The sequence below is a fragment of the Jaculus jaculus genome, chromosome 7 (genome assembly GCF_020740685.1).
Source record: "Jaculus jaculus isolate mJacJac1 chromosome 7, mJacJac1.mat.Y.cur, whole genome shotgun sequence".
In the NCBI taxonomy this organism is placed as follows: Eukaryota; Metazoa; Chordata; class Mammalia; order Rodentia; family Dipodidae; genus Jaculus; species Jaculus jaculus.
In genome coordinates, this window is record NC_059108.1 from 14,395,472 (window position 1) to 14,413,436 (window position 17,965).

Genomic DNA, 17,965 nt, shown 5'->3' on the forward strand with positions numbered 1-17,965 from the left:
GGGATAAAAGGCATGCACCACCACGCCTGGCAATAAAAGTGTTTTTTTAAAGAATATTCTTACCAGGTATGGTGGCACATGCCTATAATCCTAGCACTTGGGAGGCCGAGGTAAGAGGATTATTGTGAGTTCAAGGCTAGCCTGAGACTACGTAGTGAATTCTAGGTCAGCCTGAGCTAGAGACAGACTCTACCTCATAAAACCAAAAATTAAAATAAAAAAGATACTAATTCATAACTCCCACCCCCACTGTGTGACCTATGGTACCACTCATCTATGTTATTCTTTCTTGACTGCAGAAGCCTGTGGCCCAATGACATCTTCGGAAGCAGCTCGGATGATGAGGTCCAGACACTACTGAATATTTATTTCCGTCACCAGACTCTGGGACAGACGGGCACCTATGCACTGGTGGGCTCCAACCAGAGCCTGACCGAAATCTGCACCAAGCTGATGGAGCTGAACATGGAGATCCGGGACATGATCCGCAGGGCCCAGAGTTACCGGGTCCTTACCACCTTCCTCCCAGACTCCAGTGTTTCTGGCACTAGTCTCTGACAGGAGCCTTCCGTCCCCCATGGTTTCCAAGCTGGCGCTGCTGCCATGCCGGGGCGACGTCTTTCAGTGTCTTGTTAGCCTTTGCAAGGCTTGGACGGACTGTTCTCCCTCTTGTGGCCTGTAGGACTTCCTCTAAAGGAGGTGACAGAACTCCCAGCCTGTAGCAATACGATCCCAACCGAGGTAGCAGAGGCCATCCTGCTGTGTGGCCCTCGGGTTACCTGTCACTGAGCGAGCAGCGCAACTCACTACTGAAAAGGTGACTTCCATTTGCATACCAAAGCCCACCACGCAGAACTGTACCTTCCTCCCTAGAACCAGTTTTAGATTGGCAAAAGTGCAATGTTTTCCTCAAGAAAAAGAAATTTCTATTCTAAAACTTGTACGTTCTTTTCTTCCCTTTCTCCTTTTTTTCTTCTTCTTTTGTTCCTGTTTTTCTTTTTCTTTGGGGGGGGGGTGGTGAGAAAGGGACAGGCGGAATGAAGCTGGCCACTGAAACATTGTAAGACGATCAAAAGCTGATAGCCTGTGTTCTGGAAGAGGGAATTGTAGATGGGCTACAATTTCCTGCACACTGGTATTTGATACAAAGACTATTAAAAGGGAGCTGCCACGAGGTACCTTTCCGCCATTGCTAGGCCACTGTTGCTGAAGACTTCGGATCTCTGCACCTGAAATGGTCCAGATAGACTCTTTGTAAGGATCTTGGCTGCTTTTTACCAGAAGGTTGCTTTTTGTGAGCATATTTATACTACAGAAGGATGAGTGTTAATTTGAATTAACTTTGCCATTTTGTAGAAAAATGATTCATTCACATGAAGTCCAAGTCGTTTCACCTGTCACGCATGCATATTTTAATATCCACTCGGATAGCCAGAAGTAGGGTCATCAAGACAAAACATGAGCTGTCACTTTGTGTCTTAAGAATGTCATATTTTTTTCTTTGTAATATATATATATGTAAAGGGCCGTTCTTAACTTTCCTCCTTAAACTTAATGCTGTCAAGTGTCCGGTGTGTGCATGTGAATCTCTCGCACATCAGAAACCTATTCAGAGTTCATCTATGTAACTTATTCACTCTGTAAATACATTTAAAGTTTTTGTGATGTAATCTTGATTGATACTCTGTTCAGAACTTTCTTTAGGCTAAAAAAAAAAAAAGAGGAAATACATGTTGACTATGGATTTTATTTCTAGTTAATTAAAATATTTGCCTTTGACACACACTTGTAGTTTTACGTGCTGATGTAACAGTGACAACATCGAGGAGCTTGAGTCATATGTAGCCAATGGAGGGAGAACCTACCTCAAAAAACAAAATAAATAAAAATTTCCTGGGGGCTGGGGAAATGGTTTAGCAGTTAAGGCATTTGCCTGCGAAGCCTAAGGGCCCCAGTTTGATTCCCCAGGACCCACATAAGCCAGATGCTCAAAAGGGGCACATGGGTCTGGAGTTCGTTTGCAGTGGCTAGAAGCCCTGACTGTCCCATTCTCTCTTTCTCTTTGCCTCCTCTTCTTCCTCCTCCTCCTCCTCCTCCTTCTTCTCTCTTTCTCTCTCTCTCTCTCTCAAATAAATTAATTAATAAAATATTTTAAAAAACAGACCTGGTGGTGCACACCTTTAATCCCAACACTTGGGAGGCAGAGGTGGGAGGATCACCATGAGTTCGAAGCCACCCTGAGTTCCAGGTCAGCCTGGGCTAGAGTGAGGCCCTACCTCAAAAAACCAACCAAACAAATAAATAAATGCAATCTCTTTGGAAGGGGTTACCAAAGTAACAAACAAAGAGAAAATTCAGAACTGGATGTGGCAGTTCACATCTGTAACCCTAGCACTTGGGGAGCTGAGTAAAGAGGACTGTTGTAAGCTTCAGACCCTATCTCAGAAAGAGAGAAAAGGAGAGAGGGAGGGAGCAGAAGAAAGAAAGAAGCTGGGTGTGGTGGTGCACGCCTTAAATCTCAACATTTGGGAGACAGAGGCAGGAAGATCACCATGAGCTCAAGGCCACCCTGAGACTACAGAGTGAATTTCAGATCAGCCTGAGCTAGAGTGAAAACCTACCTTGGAAAACCAAAAAAAAAAGAAAGAAAGAAAAATAGGTGGGGGGAGAAAGAAGGAAGGAAGGAGAAAGAAAAGGGAGGAAAGGGGGAAAGAAAAGGAGAAAGGGAAAAGAAGGAAAGATATGATAAGGGTTCTGACCTGTCACTAGGTTGTTCTCTTAGAAGGGAGAAATAAGGATGGGAGATGGCTCAGTAGTTAAAAGCATTTTCTTACAAAGCCTGATGCACAAAGTAGCACATGCTACTGGAATTTGTTTGCAAAAAGACCCTGAGAAACCCATATTCATTCTCTTTAATTTTCTCTCTGTCTCTCTTTTTAACTTTAACGTAGTGTCTCGAGCTCAGGCTGACCTGGAATTTACTACATAGTCTCAGAGTGGCCTCAAACTCACAGTGATCCTCCTACCTCTGCCTCCCAAGGGCTGGGATTAAAGGCCTGTGTGAGCACACCACACCCAGCTTCTTCTTTTTTAAAATTATTTATTTATTTATTTACTTATTTACTTATTTGGGAGAGAAACAAAGAAGGAGGCAGATAGAGAGAGAAAGAGGGCATGCAAGGGCCTCCAGCCACATGTGCCACCTTGAACATGTGGCTTACATGGGTACTGAGGAATCAAATCTGAGTTCCTAGGCTTTGTAGGCAAGTGCCTTAACTGCTAAACCACCTCTCCAGCCCAATTTTTTCTCTAAAATAAATATTTTTTAAAAATATAATTAAGGGGCTAAAGAGATGGCTCAATAGTTAAAAGCACTTGCTTGCAAAGCCTGATAGTCCAGATTAAATTCCCCAGTATCCACATAAAGCCAGATGCACAAGGTGGCAAATGCATTTGGAGTTTGTTTCCACTGGCTACATGCCCTGGCATGCCCATATTTTCCCTCCCTCCCTCCCCCCCCCTCCCTCTCTCTCTCTCTGTCTCTCTCTTTCTCAAATAAATAAAATAAATGAAAAAAAAAAAAAGAAGAGTTGACTGAGCTCTCTGTGAAGTGATAATTTCCATAATGTAATGAGGGTGAGGCTTTTATGAAGGGATTTATATTTGTATCCTTATTAAAAAAAAAAACAAAAGGACACCGGGCTGAAGAGATGGCTTAGCAGTTAAGGCGCTTGCCTGCAAAACCTAAGGACCCTGGTTTGATTCCCCAGAACCCACTTAAACCAGATACACAAGGGGCTGCATACATCTAGAGTTGTTTGCAGTGGCTAGAGGCCCTGATGTGCTGGTTCTCTCTCTCTCTCTTATCTGCCAATTTCTCTCTCAAATAAGTAAATGAATTTAAATATATATGGAGAGAGAGAGAGAGGAAGAGAGAGGTGTGTGATGGCACACACCTTTAATTCCAGAACTTCCCCTCCCTTATTCTCTCCCTTCTTACTTCCTTCTCTCCCTCCCTCCATTCCTCTTTTCCTCCAGAATGGATTAGAAAGGCCAAGTGACTTGTCTAGTGACAGTACCGGTGTGAAGGAGAGGATGGATCAGAACCCAGCTCTGCCTCTTTGAAGCTGAAAAGTGGGCGGCAGCCAGGCTTCCCAGGAATGTGGGGTGGGGTGGGGTGGGGTGGTTCAACATCCTGTAACTGTTCCAGTAACATGCTGTAACTGTGTCCAGTTGTCCCTGGGGGAAAAGGAGAGGAGACTGCAAAAGTCTTGTCTGAGCAAGAGATCATCATGTCACAGCAGAGCAGGAAGCGGCCTCACTTCCTTGACAGAGGCCAAGAGAACTTGGAGCCGTGGTGACCAGGCAGTCATGAAGGAGAAGCAACCTAAACTGGACCCATTTGTCCAGAGACCTTGGACAGTGCAGGATGCCCTGACATTTCTCAGGTTCTGTGTGCCAACGACTCAGGGACACCTGGAATAGGGGTCCTGGGAGAGTATAGAGATGGGTGGCCAATTGTGCTCAATGCCTTTGAAGAAATCCCACGCATAGAAGAAAAGTGATACTGGACCCATATACCACGAAGCCTCTGGGATCACCTGGGCCACCACAGTATCATGCTGTGTGTATGTGTGTTTCAGTGGGAACAGACACTTTACTCACCAGTGCGGGCGATGAGTCCTTTAGCAGTCTGCAACCGTTTCCACATTTGAACCACCCTTCTTCCCTCTCCAGAATGCAAAAGTCTCCCTTTGTGTCACTGGCCTGGAAAGTAATGAATATGATGCAGGATTTGGGGGTTCAGGAGGGGCCTCACAAACTTGTGAACCCCAACTTTGGCTCCTTATCCTCCTTTAACAAAGAATTGATAAAATGGGCTCATGAAGGATAAATTATGACTTACTGAGTTTATTTAGGGAGAAATCATAAGTCATGAGGTTTATTTAGGGGAAATTGATATCTAGAAAAAAAGCTGGGGTAGTTAGACAGACACAGACACACACACACACACACACACACACACACACACACACACTTGAAAGATCAGACATAGAAGCCCCTTCAAATAACACACTTGAGAAAATTAAATAGTAAAGGACTCAGAGATCAAAGCTGAATCCTACATCCAGGGCTGGTGAGATGGCTTAACAGTTAAGGTGCTTGCCTGAGAAGCCTAAGGAAAGGGCCCAGGTTCGATTCCCCAGTACCCACGTAAGCCAGATGCACAAGGTGGCCCAGGTGTTTGGAGTTCGTTTGCAGTGGCTGGAGGCATTGGCATGTCCATTCTCTTTCTATCTGCCTCTTTCCCTCAACAAATAATAAATAACTTTTTTTTTAAGTTTTTAAAAAGATCTTACATACAACCAAAGTGACACAGATGGAAGACAAGAAAAATCCTCAAGCCAAGATAAGTAGTCCCCCTTCCAAGCCAGGCTGGTCCCAATGAGACTGGGAGGGACAGCCTTGCAAGGATGTTCAGGCCAGTGTCACGAGGCCAAAGATGGAAGAGATATAGATCAGCCATCCAATCAGGGTGAGCCTTGTCATCAGGCTCAGGTGGGTAAGCAGAGAACCCATTGGCTGTAGTCATCGGCAGACCCAGGAGGAGTCACAATCTTATTGGCTCCCGCATTCAGGGGGCGGGCCCAGAGGGGCCCAGCTGAAGAAGCCGGAAATTCCTGGTGGGCTGTTAGTGGCGGCCATCTTGAAGAAATGCGAGTCAGACTCAAGTTTCAGTTTTTCCTAGCTGGACAGAATTTGCTCTCCCTTTGGGCGTCTGTTCCTAAATAACTTCCTGCAAGAAGGTAGCTTTCTCCTGTTTGTCCTTCAACTTCATCAACTACGTTGTGAGCCAAGTGCCCCTTGCGGTTCAAAAGGAGGACTTCCATTTCACCTCCCAACATTTTCCACCCACGTGGAGGCGTTAAACCTGTTGAGGAGGTGAATGAGCACATCCAACTAACTTAACCCCCACTCCCCAAAGAAGACGCCTTCTGTAGGACACCCCCATTCTTAGACCAGGGCCCAGCCCTTTTCTCGTAAGATTTCAGACACTACCCACCTAGCACATGTTCAAAGACCCCACAAAGGGCACACCCAGAAACTCTGCCCACGGAGATAATCTGGGGACATGCTTCTTGGGGGGCCACTCATCCCATACACACCAACGCACCTGCGAGGCTAGAGTTCCCAGGCACTTAGTGCAGAACTCTGATTAACCGCCAACACACCAAATCGCCATCTTTGTCCTTCTCCTTGGCCTTTATTTCCACCCCAAAACTCCAGCCAACTCCATTGGGTGGGGGGGGATTAGGAACTAACAAATGACCCTTCCCTTGGACTTGGGCTCTGATACTGATGAGAAACAGAACCCAATGATGTGAGTGGGCTCCGGATGAAGAAGGGAGGTTAGCTACCCGCAATGTGGAATTTATTTTATGATTTTTTAAATTTTTTTTTTTTTTTTTTTTTTTGGTTTTTCGAGGTAAGGTCTCACTCTAGCCCAGGCTGACTGAAATTCACTATGTAGTCTCAGGGTGGCCTCGTACCTCTGCCTCCAGAGTTCTGGGATTAAAAGGTGTGCACCACCACACCTGGCTGGGATATATTTTTTTAAATATTTTATTTATTTGACAGAGAAAGAGGGATGGGGGGCGAGAATGGGCACTCCAGGGCCTCTAGCCACTACAGACGAACTCCAGACGCAGGTGGCCCCTCGTGCATCTGGCTTATGTGGGTCCTGGGGAATCGAATTTGGGTTCTCTGTCTTTGCAGGCAAATGCCTTAACCGCTAAGCCATCCCTCCAGCCCCGATGTGGGACGATTTGAGGAACTCTTACTGGAGAGCTTGACAGTGGCCCTTAGTTCCATTAGGGGACTGAGGTCAGCCTGGGACTTCATGTGCAGGGGAGTGATGGAAATATTCGGGACAGGGATGGGGGGGGGGTCCATGTTACCAGGGAGCAGAAAGGAAGATGGCAGCTAAAAGCTCAGCATCTGGGCAGGAGGTACACAAGGGCCCTATGTCTCTGCTTATCATGCCCAACCGAGCATGGCCTGGGGAATCTCTCCTTGCTAAGTGCATGGCGGTGCTGGGGATTAGGGCCAGCCTTCTGAATCTGCTCCCTGACAACCGCCCCTTCCCGCCCCCAGAAAACAGGCTTCTCATTAAACTTTGGAAGGCTACATTCCTCAAATGTGCTTGGGAAACTCCGAATGTTGCACACTCAGAAGCAGCTTGAGCATTCTCCACTCTAAACAAGACTTCCCCAGACCTACTCATCTATAGGAGCTACAGAAACCTTTGGAGCGTTGGGATCACAGGAGGCCCGTCACAGAGGTGCAAAGGACCACGGGCGGTGGCCGAGACCGTGAGGAGGAGGTAGCTTTCACTGGCGGGTGCTCCCACATTGGCTCCACAAGCTGCACTTGTCCCCCACCCCCAGACAGAGTTGGAGCCCAGTCTGGTGAGGTGTCCCATTGTGGAGACAGGCACTGGGGACTCCTTAGCAGAAAGGAGGGGGTGGGGGCTGGAGAGACGGCTTAGCGGTTAAGCGCTTGCCTGTGAAGCCTAAGGACCCAGGTTCGAGGCTCGGTTCCCCAGGTCCCACGTTAGCCAGATGCACAAGGGGGCGCACGCGTCTGGAGTTCGTTTGCAGAGGCTGGAAGCCCTGGCGCGCCCATTCTCTCTCTCTCCCTCTATCTGTCTTTCTCTCTGTGTCTGTCGCTCTCAAATAAATAAATAAAAAATTTATAAAAAAAAAAAAAAAAAGAAAGGAGGGGGTGGGTCTAGTGTGCCTCTGGAAAGTTGGGAAAATGTTGAGAAATTCAACTCATCTTGAAACTCCCATATCGCCTTGACTTCTAGGGCTGCTCCCACCAAAAGTGAGTCTCTTTCTCTTCTTCATCATGTCCAGCCGGGACACCAGAGTTCCTATGATATGCGGGCTCAGGACTCAGGACGAGCAGTCATGGCTGCAGCCTGCAGGAGTTCCTCCAGCAGTGCCCCAAGGCGAAGCTGGCACCACAAAATCCTGTGCCATCTGCGATCATCCAACCAAGTGTGCCAGCACCAGCCCAGCAAGCCCCTGTGAAAATGGAGCCCAGCATGTGAGCCAGCCCGGGAGATTGTGGAGCGGACTGCTGAGGCGGTCCCAGGGAAGACGGATCCAGGTGTCACCGCCAAGCCCACCTCTGTGGTCACAGAGAAGTGTGGCAGCAGCTGCTGAGCCCACACATCTCCCCACTGAGGTGCAGGTTGAGCGACCTGGCACCCTCTTTAGACCACACACACCCCGCCCCATCTGAGGCCGAGAAGTCAAGATGGAAGTGAATTATCAAAACGAAGCTTTATCTGGCCTCTGCCCGAAGTAGACATCCATCCAGGTCAAGGCTATGTTTGAGAGTCACAGCTCTGGTATCTGAAGTGAGCCACCCTTTCCAGAGAAAATATCCCTTTAATTTTTTTTTATTCATTGGGTTGTTTAAACATTGAAATTAATAAAAAATTAATTGTTCACATTAATTGTATGTTTCATGGGCATGAAGTCCACTCCTATGGTATAACTCATAGCACGGTCTACAAGTGACTTCAGCTCTAAGACAAACACTGGGGTCATGGAGGCAGTAAGGGGAAGGCCTCTGGCATTACAGGAAATGGTGAATGCAAGAATGCGTCCAGGGCTGGAGAGATGGCCCAGTGGTTAAGGTGCTTGCCTGCAAAGCCTAATGACCCAGGTTTGATTCCCCAGCACCTATGTAAAGCCAGGTGCACAAAGTGGCATATGTATCTAGAGTTCATTTGCAGTGGCTGGAAGCCTTGGTGCACCCATATTCATTCATCCAGTCTCTTTCTCTCTCTCTCTCTCTCTCATGCTCATCTCCTTACAAAACAAATTTAAGATACTAAGAAAAAGAATGCATCTGGTGCCTGCAGGGAAAGCAGATGGTCTCAGCATGGGCGCATGGCCCTGTGCTAACACAGTGCACATGATGGTTAGGGACATGGCCCCTCAGGTCAGGCTGATGGGTGGTTATTGGCAGAGCTCTGCTTTTTAGTCTAGGGCTCCTGGTCTGTCAAAGTGGACAGTGGCCCCTACTCAGGGTGGGATGAAGTGTGATTAATTATAATAATTATGTGTGGATTTCTCTTCGAAGCCTGAGCCCAAAGCACTGCCTCCAGCTTAGTCACAGGTAAAGTTCCTTCTGGGGTCACTCAACATTGAAAGTTGGCCATTCTAATTCACAGATCTTTCTTTAAACTCCCTCCTACCAACTTAGTCCTGTAATGTCCTACATATACCTTGCTGAAGTTTTTGATTATGCAGTCAGAACAGTGGGCTTAATGGAGTGCTGCCTTAGGATGTACTGGTGTTACAGAACAGAGACAAGAAGTCCTCGGGGGCAAGCAGACACCTTTGCCCATCTGACTGTTCCCCTCATGGGGATTTAAGTGTTCCTTGGTGAAAATGCACCCATATAAACCCTGGACCAGGCCAAGTGTTCAATAACAGTCACCTTTGTGCCATGGAAACACCTGGAAATTTCAGGGTGGGGTTCACTCAGATTCTGTAGCCTCATGATAGTGTACATATAACCACACACACATTCATACCACCTGTAATGTCTTCTATAGTAACTCCAAGCAGGTACCTCACTCTGTGGCCTAAACAAAGGCAATTATAAACAAACAAACAAACAAAGAAAGAAAAAAGACAAGGAGCCAGGGTGGTGACTCATGCCTTTAATCCCAGCACTCAGGAGGCAGAGGTGGGAGGATTCTGTGAGTTCAAGGCCACCCTGGGACTATGTAGTGAATTCCAGGTCAGCCGGGGCTACAGCGAGACCCTACCTCAAAAAAAAAAAAAAAAAAAAAGAGAGAGAGAGAGAGGGGCTGGAAAGATGCTCAGTGGTTAAAGCACTTGCCTGCAAAGCCTAACAACCTGAGTTCATTTCCTCAGTACCCAAGTAAAACCAGATGCACAAAGTGGCACATGTATCTGGAGTTCATTTGCATTGGCTGGAGGGCCTGATGTGCCCATTCTATCTGTGTACGTGCAAATTATATATATATACTCATATATATATGAAAGGCAGGAGTTGATCAAGTTCCCCTTCCTGTAACTGGGTGCCCCTGGGAGTCTAACCATTTCCTGAAGTCCTGGACAATTGGCCAATTTCTCTCTGTCAGCTCCGCCAGGTGGAATGTACTCTGATGGCACAGGCCACATTCTGCAGAGTTCGGATACCGAACAATGGCCAGGCTGTGCCTTCCACTCATCCCCAGGCAGCACCCAGCAACAGGCAAGGCCAGCAGGGAAGGAGGCTCAGGGGGTCAGTCTTACCCAGAGGTGCAGGAGTGGGGATGGGAGGGTGGTTCCCAGCCAGGGATCCAAAATGTTAAAGGAAAAACCATGCACAAAACAGGCAACTGAGGCAGAAGAAGACTGATTTATTCGTACTGACATGGACTCAGGGAAATATTTTCAAAGCCTGAGCCCTGAGCCACTTATTACCTAGGGCGTCATTTAGCGTCATTTCTACTCTTACGGTCAACGGGTTTCAATATCCTGCCAATGTGACTTAAGATCCATGAGCAGGAATTTTTAGCAAAACTCAGGTTTATTTCTTTTCTTAAAAAATATGTTATTGCTGGGCGTGGTGGAACACTCCTTGAATCCCAGCACTGGGAAGCAGAAGTAGGAGGATCACCGTGAGTTCAAGGCCACCCTGAGACTCCATAGTGAAATTCCAGGTCAGCCTGGGCTAGAGTGAGACCCTACCCCGAAAAACAAAACAAAACAAACTAACGATATATATATATATATATATATATATATATATATGTGTGTGTGTGTGTGTGTGTGTGTGTGTGTGTGTGTGTGTGTGTGTAATTTATTTGAGAAAGAAAGAATGGGCACTCCAGGGCCTCCAGCCACTGCAAACAAACTCCAGATGCAGGCGCCACCCTGTGGATCTGGCATCTGGCTTAAGTGAGTCCAGGAGAATCGAACCTGGCTCCTTTGGCTTCACAGACATGCACCTTAACCACTAAGCCATTTATCCAGCACTCAGGTTTATTTCTTGAAATATCTTGAGCAAATTGGATAATCTAAAGGCCAGAGGACTCTGCACCATTTAATAGACCTCAACAAAATGCTGTACCTCAGTGTTCTCAAGTTCTTATGAAAATGCTAATGTGTTCGGATACTCTGATGCCATCTTTCCACGAGTGTAAAGTTCATTTATTTAATTTATTTATTTATGAGAGAGAATGGGCACACCAGGGCCTCTAGCCACTGCAAATGAACTCCAAATGCATGTGTCTGTATGTGGGAACTGGGGAATCAAACCCAGGTCCTTTGGCTTTGTAGGCAAGTACCTTAACCATTAAGCCATCTCTCCAGCCCTACCAGTGAAAATGTTGTAGCTTTTGATGGTTCACTGTACAAATGCAGATTCACAGGTGGCTCTCATCAGATGCAGCTCAGTCTGCCCTTGGATCACTGTTACTGATAGCTTACTGACCCGCTGCCTTTTCCACGCTTGGCTTGACCCATTGGAGATGCCGTACTTCCTAGACTCTCATGCCCAGGATGTGTGCATGGGCCTTCGGCAGGAGGCAAAGGTGTGAGGGGCGTGGCTTGCTTGCCAGGAGCTGATTGGAGGGAGCGGAGCATGCGCAGAGATGGCCATTACCCGATCAGATTCCCTGAGTGCCCTCGCCCTCCTCTGTGGCCCCGGAGAGTTACGGAAGCACCTGGTGTTCCCGGCACTGTGGGGCACGGGGCGTCGTCTGCGGCAGGACTGGGCCTGGAGGACCTCCCAGGACTGGAGTCGTGTCCTCGGGGAGGCTTCCCGTGGACACTAGGTAGGCCTGGCCTAAGAGCCACTCCTGTATCTTCTAGTTGAAAGTGGCCGTGGAAGGTTTTATTGTTACCAACTCCTTGTGGGGTCAGATCAGACGTCCAGGAACAGATCTTATCCCGGTGAGGTGGAACTTTCAAGATCAAACCAGCAGATCGTCAGCTCTGTCTCCAGAGAAAATTGCTCAGAATCAAGGCAGCAGTTGCCAGAATCAGAGTGAAGTCGCCCTGGGCACGGTCACCTCCGTCTGCAATCCCGGAACTTGGGATTCTGACTCAGGAGCTTTGGGGGCCAGTGGGCTTCAGGGAAACAGGACTCTGCTCCAGGCCAGCAACAAAAATGGAGTCGCTTATGCCATCCCTTCTAATAGGAGCCAAGGCCAGGCCGTTTTCGAGAAATGGTTCTTATGCATGGTACGTGACTGAGTGTCTTCTAATTTTGGCTTCTTCTTGTGGTCTGTGATACTTACAGTGGCATGTTCCACCTCAAGGTTGAAGCGTTAAAAACCAAGAGTGGTTGGGTAGACTTTACCGTATTTGTGATTACTATAGCTACAAGGTATAATTTTACTGTCATATTTAAATTTTATGAATCCTGACTTTTTTTACACTCATTTTTCTCAACGAAGCCCACTGAGAATTATTACTGTCCTTATTGAAATGAAGATCTTCTAAAAGCACACTTACGTCCCCCCCCCTTTTCCTAATGGGCTACTAAAGCAGGCACCCTAAGAAATGTGAAATTCCACAGGAATCTCACACTGGAAGAAGGAAAAGGCCGAAGCCTGGTGCCAGCCGCAGGAGGAACTCATCTTCCAGAAAGAGATGTCTCTCCCACAATTCTGACAGCTTGTCCGACCACCTTGCAAGAAGAGACTGGAGCAGAGACAATGGCAGCTAAGTAATGGGCTCCGCCTTGACCGGGCTGCTTAGCTATGTCTGACCTCTGTGAGCTATGCCTCACTCTGCAGGTAGACGGACTTGGGGATGTCTCTTGACTTCTTTACTTGTGGTTCTCAGTGTGACCACATTCAGTCAATTTCCTTTTCCTTTTCTTCTTTCTTTTATTTTATTTTATTTTTTCATGGTAGGGTTTCACTGTAGCCCAGGCTGGTCTGGAGTTCACTATGGAGTCTCAGGGTGGACTCAAACTCATGGCCATCCTCCTACCTCTGCCTCTGGAGTGCTGGGATTAAAGGCGTGCACCACCATGCCCTGGTGTGCCCATCCTCCCTCCTTCCCTCTCTCTCTCTCTTTCTCTCAAATAAATAAATAAAATATGTTTTTTAAAATGTAGACAGAAGGACTGGAGAGATTGCTTAGTGGTTAAGCGCTTGCCTGTGAAGCCTAAGGACCCTGGTTCGAGGCTCAATTCCCCACGATCCACATTAGCCAGATGCACAAGGGGGCGCAAGCATCTGGAGTTGGGTTGCAGCAGCTGGAGACCCTGGCATGCCCATTCTCTCCCTCCCTCCCCGCCCCTCTCTCTCTGCCTCTTCCTCCCTCTGTCTGTTGCTCTCAAATAAATAAATAAAAATAAACAAAGTAAAAGAAAATGTAGACAGTGCTAAGGATGATTCCTAGAATAATAGAAGGTGTTGTCACCATGTCTTTGAGCCATGGGACTAAAATAAACAATTAGGTTTTACTAATCTCAGTATTTAAACTCAACGCAACAAAACAGAAGTAAACTACAGAACTTTTTTTTTTAAGAGCTGGGTGTGGCAGTGCATGCTTTTTTTTTTTTTTTTAATTTGAGAGCGACAGACACAGAGAGAAAGACAGATAGAGGGAGAGAGAGAGAGAATGGGCGCGCCAGGGCTTCCAGCCTCTGCAAACGAACTCCAGACACATGAGCCCCCTTGTGCATCTGGCTAACGTGGGACCTGGGGAACCGAGCCTCGAACCGGGGTCCTTAGGCTTCACAGGCAAGCACTTAACCGCTAAGCCATCTCTCCAGCCCACTACAGAACTTTAAAGGGATATTTTCTCTGGAAAGGGCAGCTCGCTTCAGATACCACAGTTGTGATCCTCAAAAACAGGCCTGATGGGCTGGAGAGATGGCTTAGCGGTTAAGTGCTTGCCTGTGAAGCCTAAGGACCCCGGTTCGAGGCTCGGTTCCCCAGGTCCCACGTTAGCCGGATGCACAAGGGGGCTCATGTGTCTGGAGTTCGTTTGCAGAGGCTGGAAGCCCTGGCGCGCCCATTCTCTCTCTCTCTCCCTCTATCTGTCTTTCTCTCTGTGTTTGTCACTCTCAAATAAAATAAAATAAAAAAAAAAAAAAAACAGGCCTGACGTCTCTAGCCTCCACGTTCACAGGGGCTTGCTGGGCTGGTGCTGGCACACTTGGTTGGATGATCACAGATGGCACAGGATCTTGTGGTGCCAGCTTTGCTCTGGGGCACTGCTGGAGGAAGTCGTGCAGGCTGCAGGCATGACTGCTCGTCATGAACCTGGATCATAAGAACTCTCGTCTCTGGGTTGGACAAACCTAAGAGAATGAGACTCACTGTTGGTGGAGACAGTTCTAGAAGTCAGGTGGGATGGGACTTTCAGGATGAGCCAAATTCATTAGTATGACTATGTTTAAAATTATCCAGAGGCACACAAGACCCCCCCCCCAAGGAATCCCCAGTACCTGTCTCCCCAATGGGACACCTCACCAGACTGGGCTCCAACTCTGGCTGGGGGTGGGGGGCAAGTGCAGCTTGTGGAGCCAAGTGGGAGCACCCGCCAATGAAAGCTACCTCCTCCTCACGGTCTCGGCCACCGACCGTGGTCCTCTGCACCTTTGTGACGGGCCTCCTGTGATCCCAGCGCTCCAAGGCTTCCCGGAGCTCATTTAGATGGAAGAGTAGGTCTGAGGAAGGCTTGTTTAGAGTGGAGAATACTCAAGCTGCTTCTGTGTGTGCAACATCCGGAGTTCCCCAAGCATATTTTGGGAATGTGGCCTTCCAAAGTTTGATGTAAAAGCCTAGGGCCCTGGGAAAGAGGGAGGGGCAGTTATAAGATTCAGAATCCTGGCTCTCCTTCCCCAGCACTGCCATGGGACCCACATGGGGAGACTCCCAGGGCCAAGAGTGGCTGGGCATGGCGGGCGTCATCAGAGTGCCGAGGATGAGAGATGCCTTGGTCAGTGTATGTGGAGGGTGTGCCAAACACTGGCATGGGGAAACCGGCTGTAACACCCATAAGCCCACCCCCAACAATACACTGCCTCCAGGAAGCATTAATTTCCAATTGCCATCAGCTGGGGAACCTAGCATTCAGAGGACCTAAGTTTACGGGGGACATATGACTCAAACCACCACACCCTCCAACTTTATTAATTTCTGGAGAACCTCATTCCCAGACAAAACAACACTCATGATATCAAGGAACCCATGTTTGACTTAGCAGGTCCCACATAAGCCAGATGCACAAGGTAAGGCAAGCACACAAGGTCACACATGTGCACAAGGTGGCACACATTTCTGGAATGCTATTGAAGTGGCTGGAGGCCCCAGCATGCAAATTCACTCCCCCCATAAAAAAATTACAAGAAAAATATGATTCCCCTAATAAGAGAGAAATGGAGAATATTTGGGGCAAAAGTACCCAGAAGGGATGGAGGGAGAAAGCTTGACCCTAAAACCATAAGCTACTGCTGATAAAACTCAGTGCCAGAATTGGCCTACCTCCCACAGTGAGCTGTTGGTCAGAAAGCCTATGAGGCCCCCCAAAGCAATGCAGCTGGCTGCCAAAGCTGTTGGTTACCAGATGTAAATGATAAGACCCTATTGCCAGAAAGTCCTATACAAGCATTTGGGGGATAATGGTCAGTAAGAGCATGAACAAGTAGCGGATCCTGCAAGCTACAAAATCAACCAAGCAAGTAAGACATGGTTTAATAGTGGCACACAGACTACGGGATGGTGACGGATACGAAATCCACTCAGTGGGAGAGAATTCCTACCTGATGCTGACATGCATGCCTGTGGCTGGAAAGGTCATAGACCGTAGAAGTAAGTTGCCACTGTTCCTTGGGGTTATGCCCATCAAAAAGTCTTTCAGGGCTAGAGAGATGGCTTAGCCATGCAGGTGCTTGCCAGCAAAGCCAAAGGATCCAGGTTCGATTCCCCAGAGCCCACATAAGCCAGATGTAAGAGGAGGTACATATATCTGGAGTTTGTAGTGGCCGAAGGCCTTGGCATACCTATTCTCTCTCTTTTCCTATCTGCCTCTTTATTTCTCTTTCAAATAAACAAATATATTTTTTTATTTTTACTTTTTTATGGGCTTGCCAGGACTACAGATGCACGCAGCACCTTTGTACATCTGAGTTGAGTGGGACCTGGAGAATCAAACCTGGATCTTTAGACTTCACAGGCAAATGCCTTAACCACTAAGTCATCTCTAACCCAAATAAAAATATTTTTTAAAGCTGTCTAAATGTCTATTTTTTATTTTTATTTTATTTCTATTTTATTTTTATCCATGCTCCTCCTTGATTAGAGAATCTGCCTTTTACAGATGGCAGAAAATAACTGGGAGGCCCAAGGCTGATAAGTGTTTTGGCTTACAGACTCAAGGCGAAGCTTCATGATGGCAAGAGAAATAATTACCTGAGCAGAGGGTGGACCTCACCTCTGGCCAACATCAGATAGTCAACAGCAGCAGGAAAGTGTGCCAAACACTGGCAAGGGGAAGCTGGCTATAACACGCATGAGTTGGTCCCCAACAATGCACTGCCTCCAGCAGGCTCCAAGCAGCTGGGGATCTAGTATTCAAAACACGTAAGTTTATGGGGAGCACCTGAATCAAACCCCCACACATTTGGACGATATCACTTCACTTCAACAGTTCTCACAGCATTTGCTTCACATACCAAAATGCCTATTATTATCATTTGCCATTGATTCCCTATTCACGTGCTGTCTGATTTTTCCATCAACAAATTTCTTTTTTTAAAAAAATAGTTTTTTATTCATTTGCAAGCAGAGAGATAAAGAGAAGAGAGGCAGCGAGAGAGGGAGGGAGAGAATGGACCTTCAAGGGCCACACTAGCCATTGCAAACGAACTCCAGATGCACACGTCACTTTATGCATTTGGATTTGTGTGGGTACTGGGGAATCAAACCCAGGTCATTAAGCTTTGAAGGCAGATGCCTTATCTGCTGAGCCATCTCTCCAGCCCTGAAATTTCTTGATGAATTAAAATTTATCAAAGTCTCAGCTAATCGATACTATTCCCAGGGTGGTAAAAGTGTCTGTGATCTGCGCTGTGACACACACATGTTGAAGTCACAGCACAGGCTGCAGTTCTCTCAGGACGAGGTGACAGTCATTCTGCTATGGATGTGGGATTCAAGAGGAAAAAAACCACTGGAATGCACAGGACAGAGTGGAGAAACCCTGTCACTCCCCAGGGAAAGGGAAAATGAAAAGGAACCATGCTGTGTGCTGATACTTACACCCCATCCTAACCACCACCCAATCAACTGTGATGGGAAAGAGCCCTAATGATTCCTGGCTCCCGGGGACCTGTGGATGGTGGTGTGGGTGCCCGTGTGAGCTCGTGCACACAAGTGCGTGTCCCCGTCCGCCTGTGGTGTCAGGTGACGCCAGCCCTGGGCTTGTGTCACACAGGTCTGTACCGTCAAATACAGCTGACAGCATGCCAGGAAGTAGGAGCTAGAATGACCCCTGGGGAGCAGGTGGACAACAGAAGCATCTCTGAGAGGGACAAGGATAGTCTGGGGTGACACTTCTGACAAGAAGGAGAGTGTGGATCAGGACCAGCCCTGACTCTGAAGCTGAGGAGCTGGCGGAAGCCGGACTTCCCAGGCAGAGGGTGGGGGAGCATGTTGCTATCACTGTGCCCACTTGTCCCTAGGGGAACGATAGTAGAGCTGAGGGTCCATGGGGAAGGTCTGTCTGAGGAAGAAACTGGTAATAGGAGACCAGGAAGTGACCTCATTTCCTTGACAACGGCCAACAACAGAACCTGGAACCCTGGCGACCAGGCAACCACAGTCCAGAGGCAACCTCAACCGCCTCACCTGCCTGAGGACCTGGATGCACTAGGATGTTCTCTCGCTGCTTCTCGAGCACCGCAG

At 47.7% G+C, this 17,965-nt stretch overlaps 1 protein-coding gene across 7 annotated transcripts in view; it reads left to right on the forward strand.

The window, feature by feature from the left end:
• Fry (FRY microtubule binding protein) overlaps positions 1-1,785 on the forward strand; it is a 472,955-nt gene extending 471,170 nt beyond the window's left edge. For all 7 annotated transcript variants that reach the window (XM_045154946.1, XM_045154947.1, XM_045154942.1 and 4 more), the window contains one exon: positions 300-1,785. In XM_045154946.1, coding sequence (XP_045010881.1) covers positions 300-558 — 259 coding nt within the window. In that variant the 3' untranslated portion in view covers positions 559-1,785. The remainder of the gene's footprint in view (positions 1-299) is intronic.
• Positions 1,786-17,965: the final 16,180 nt, after the last annotated feature.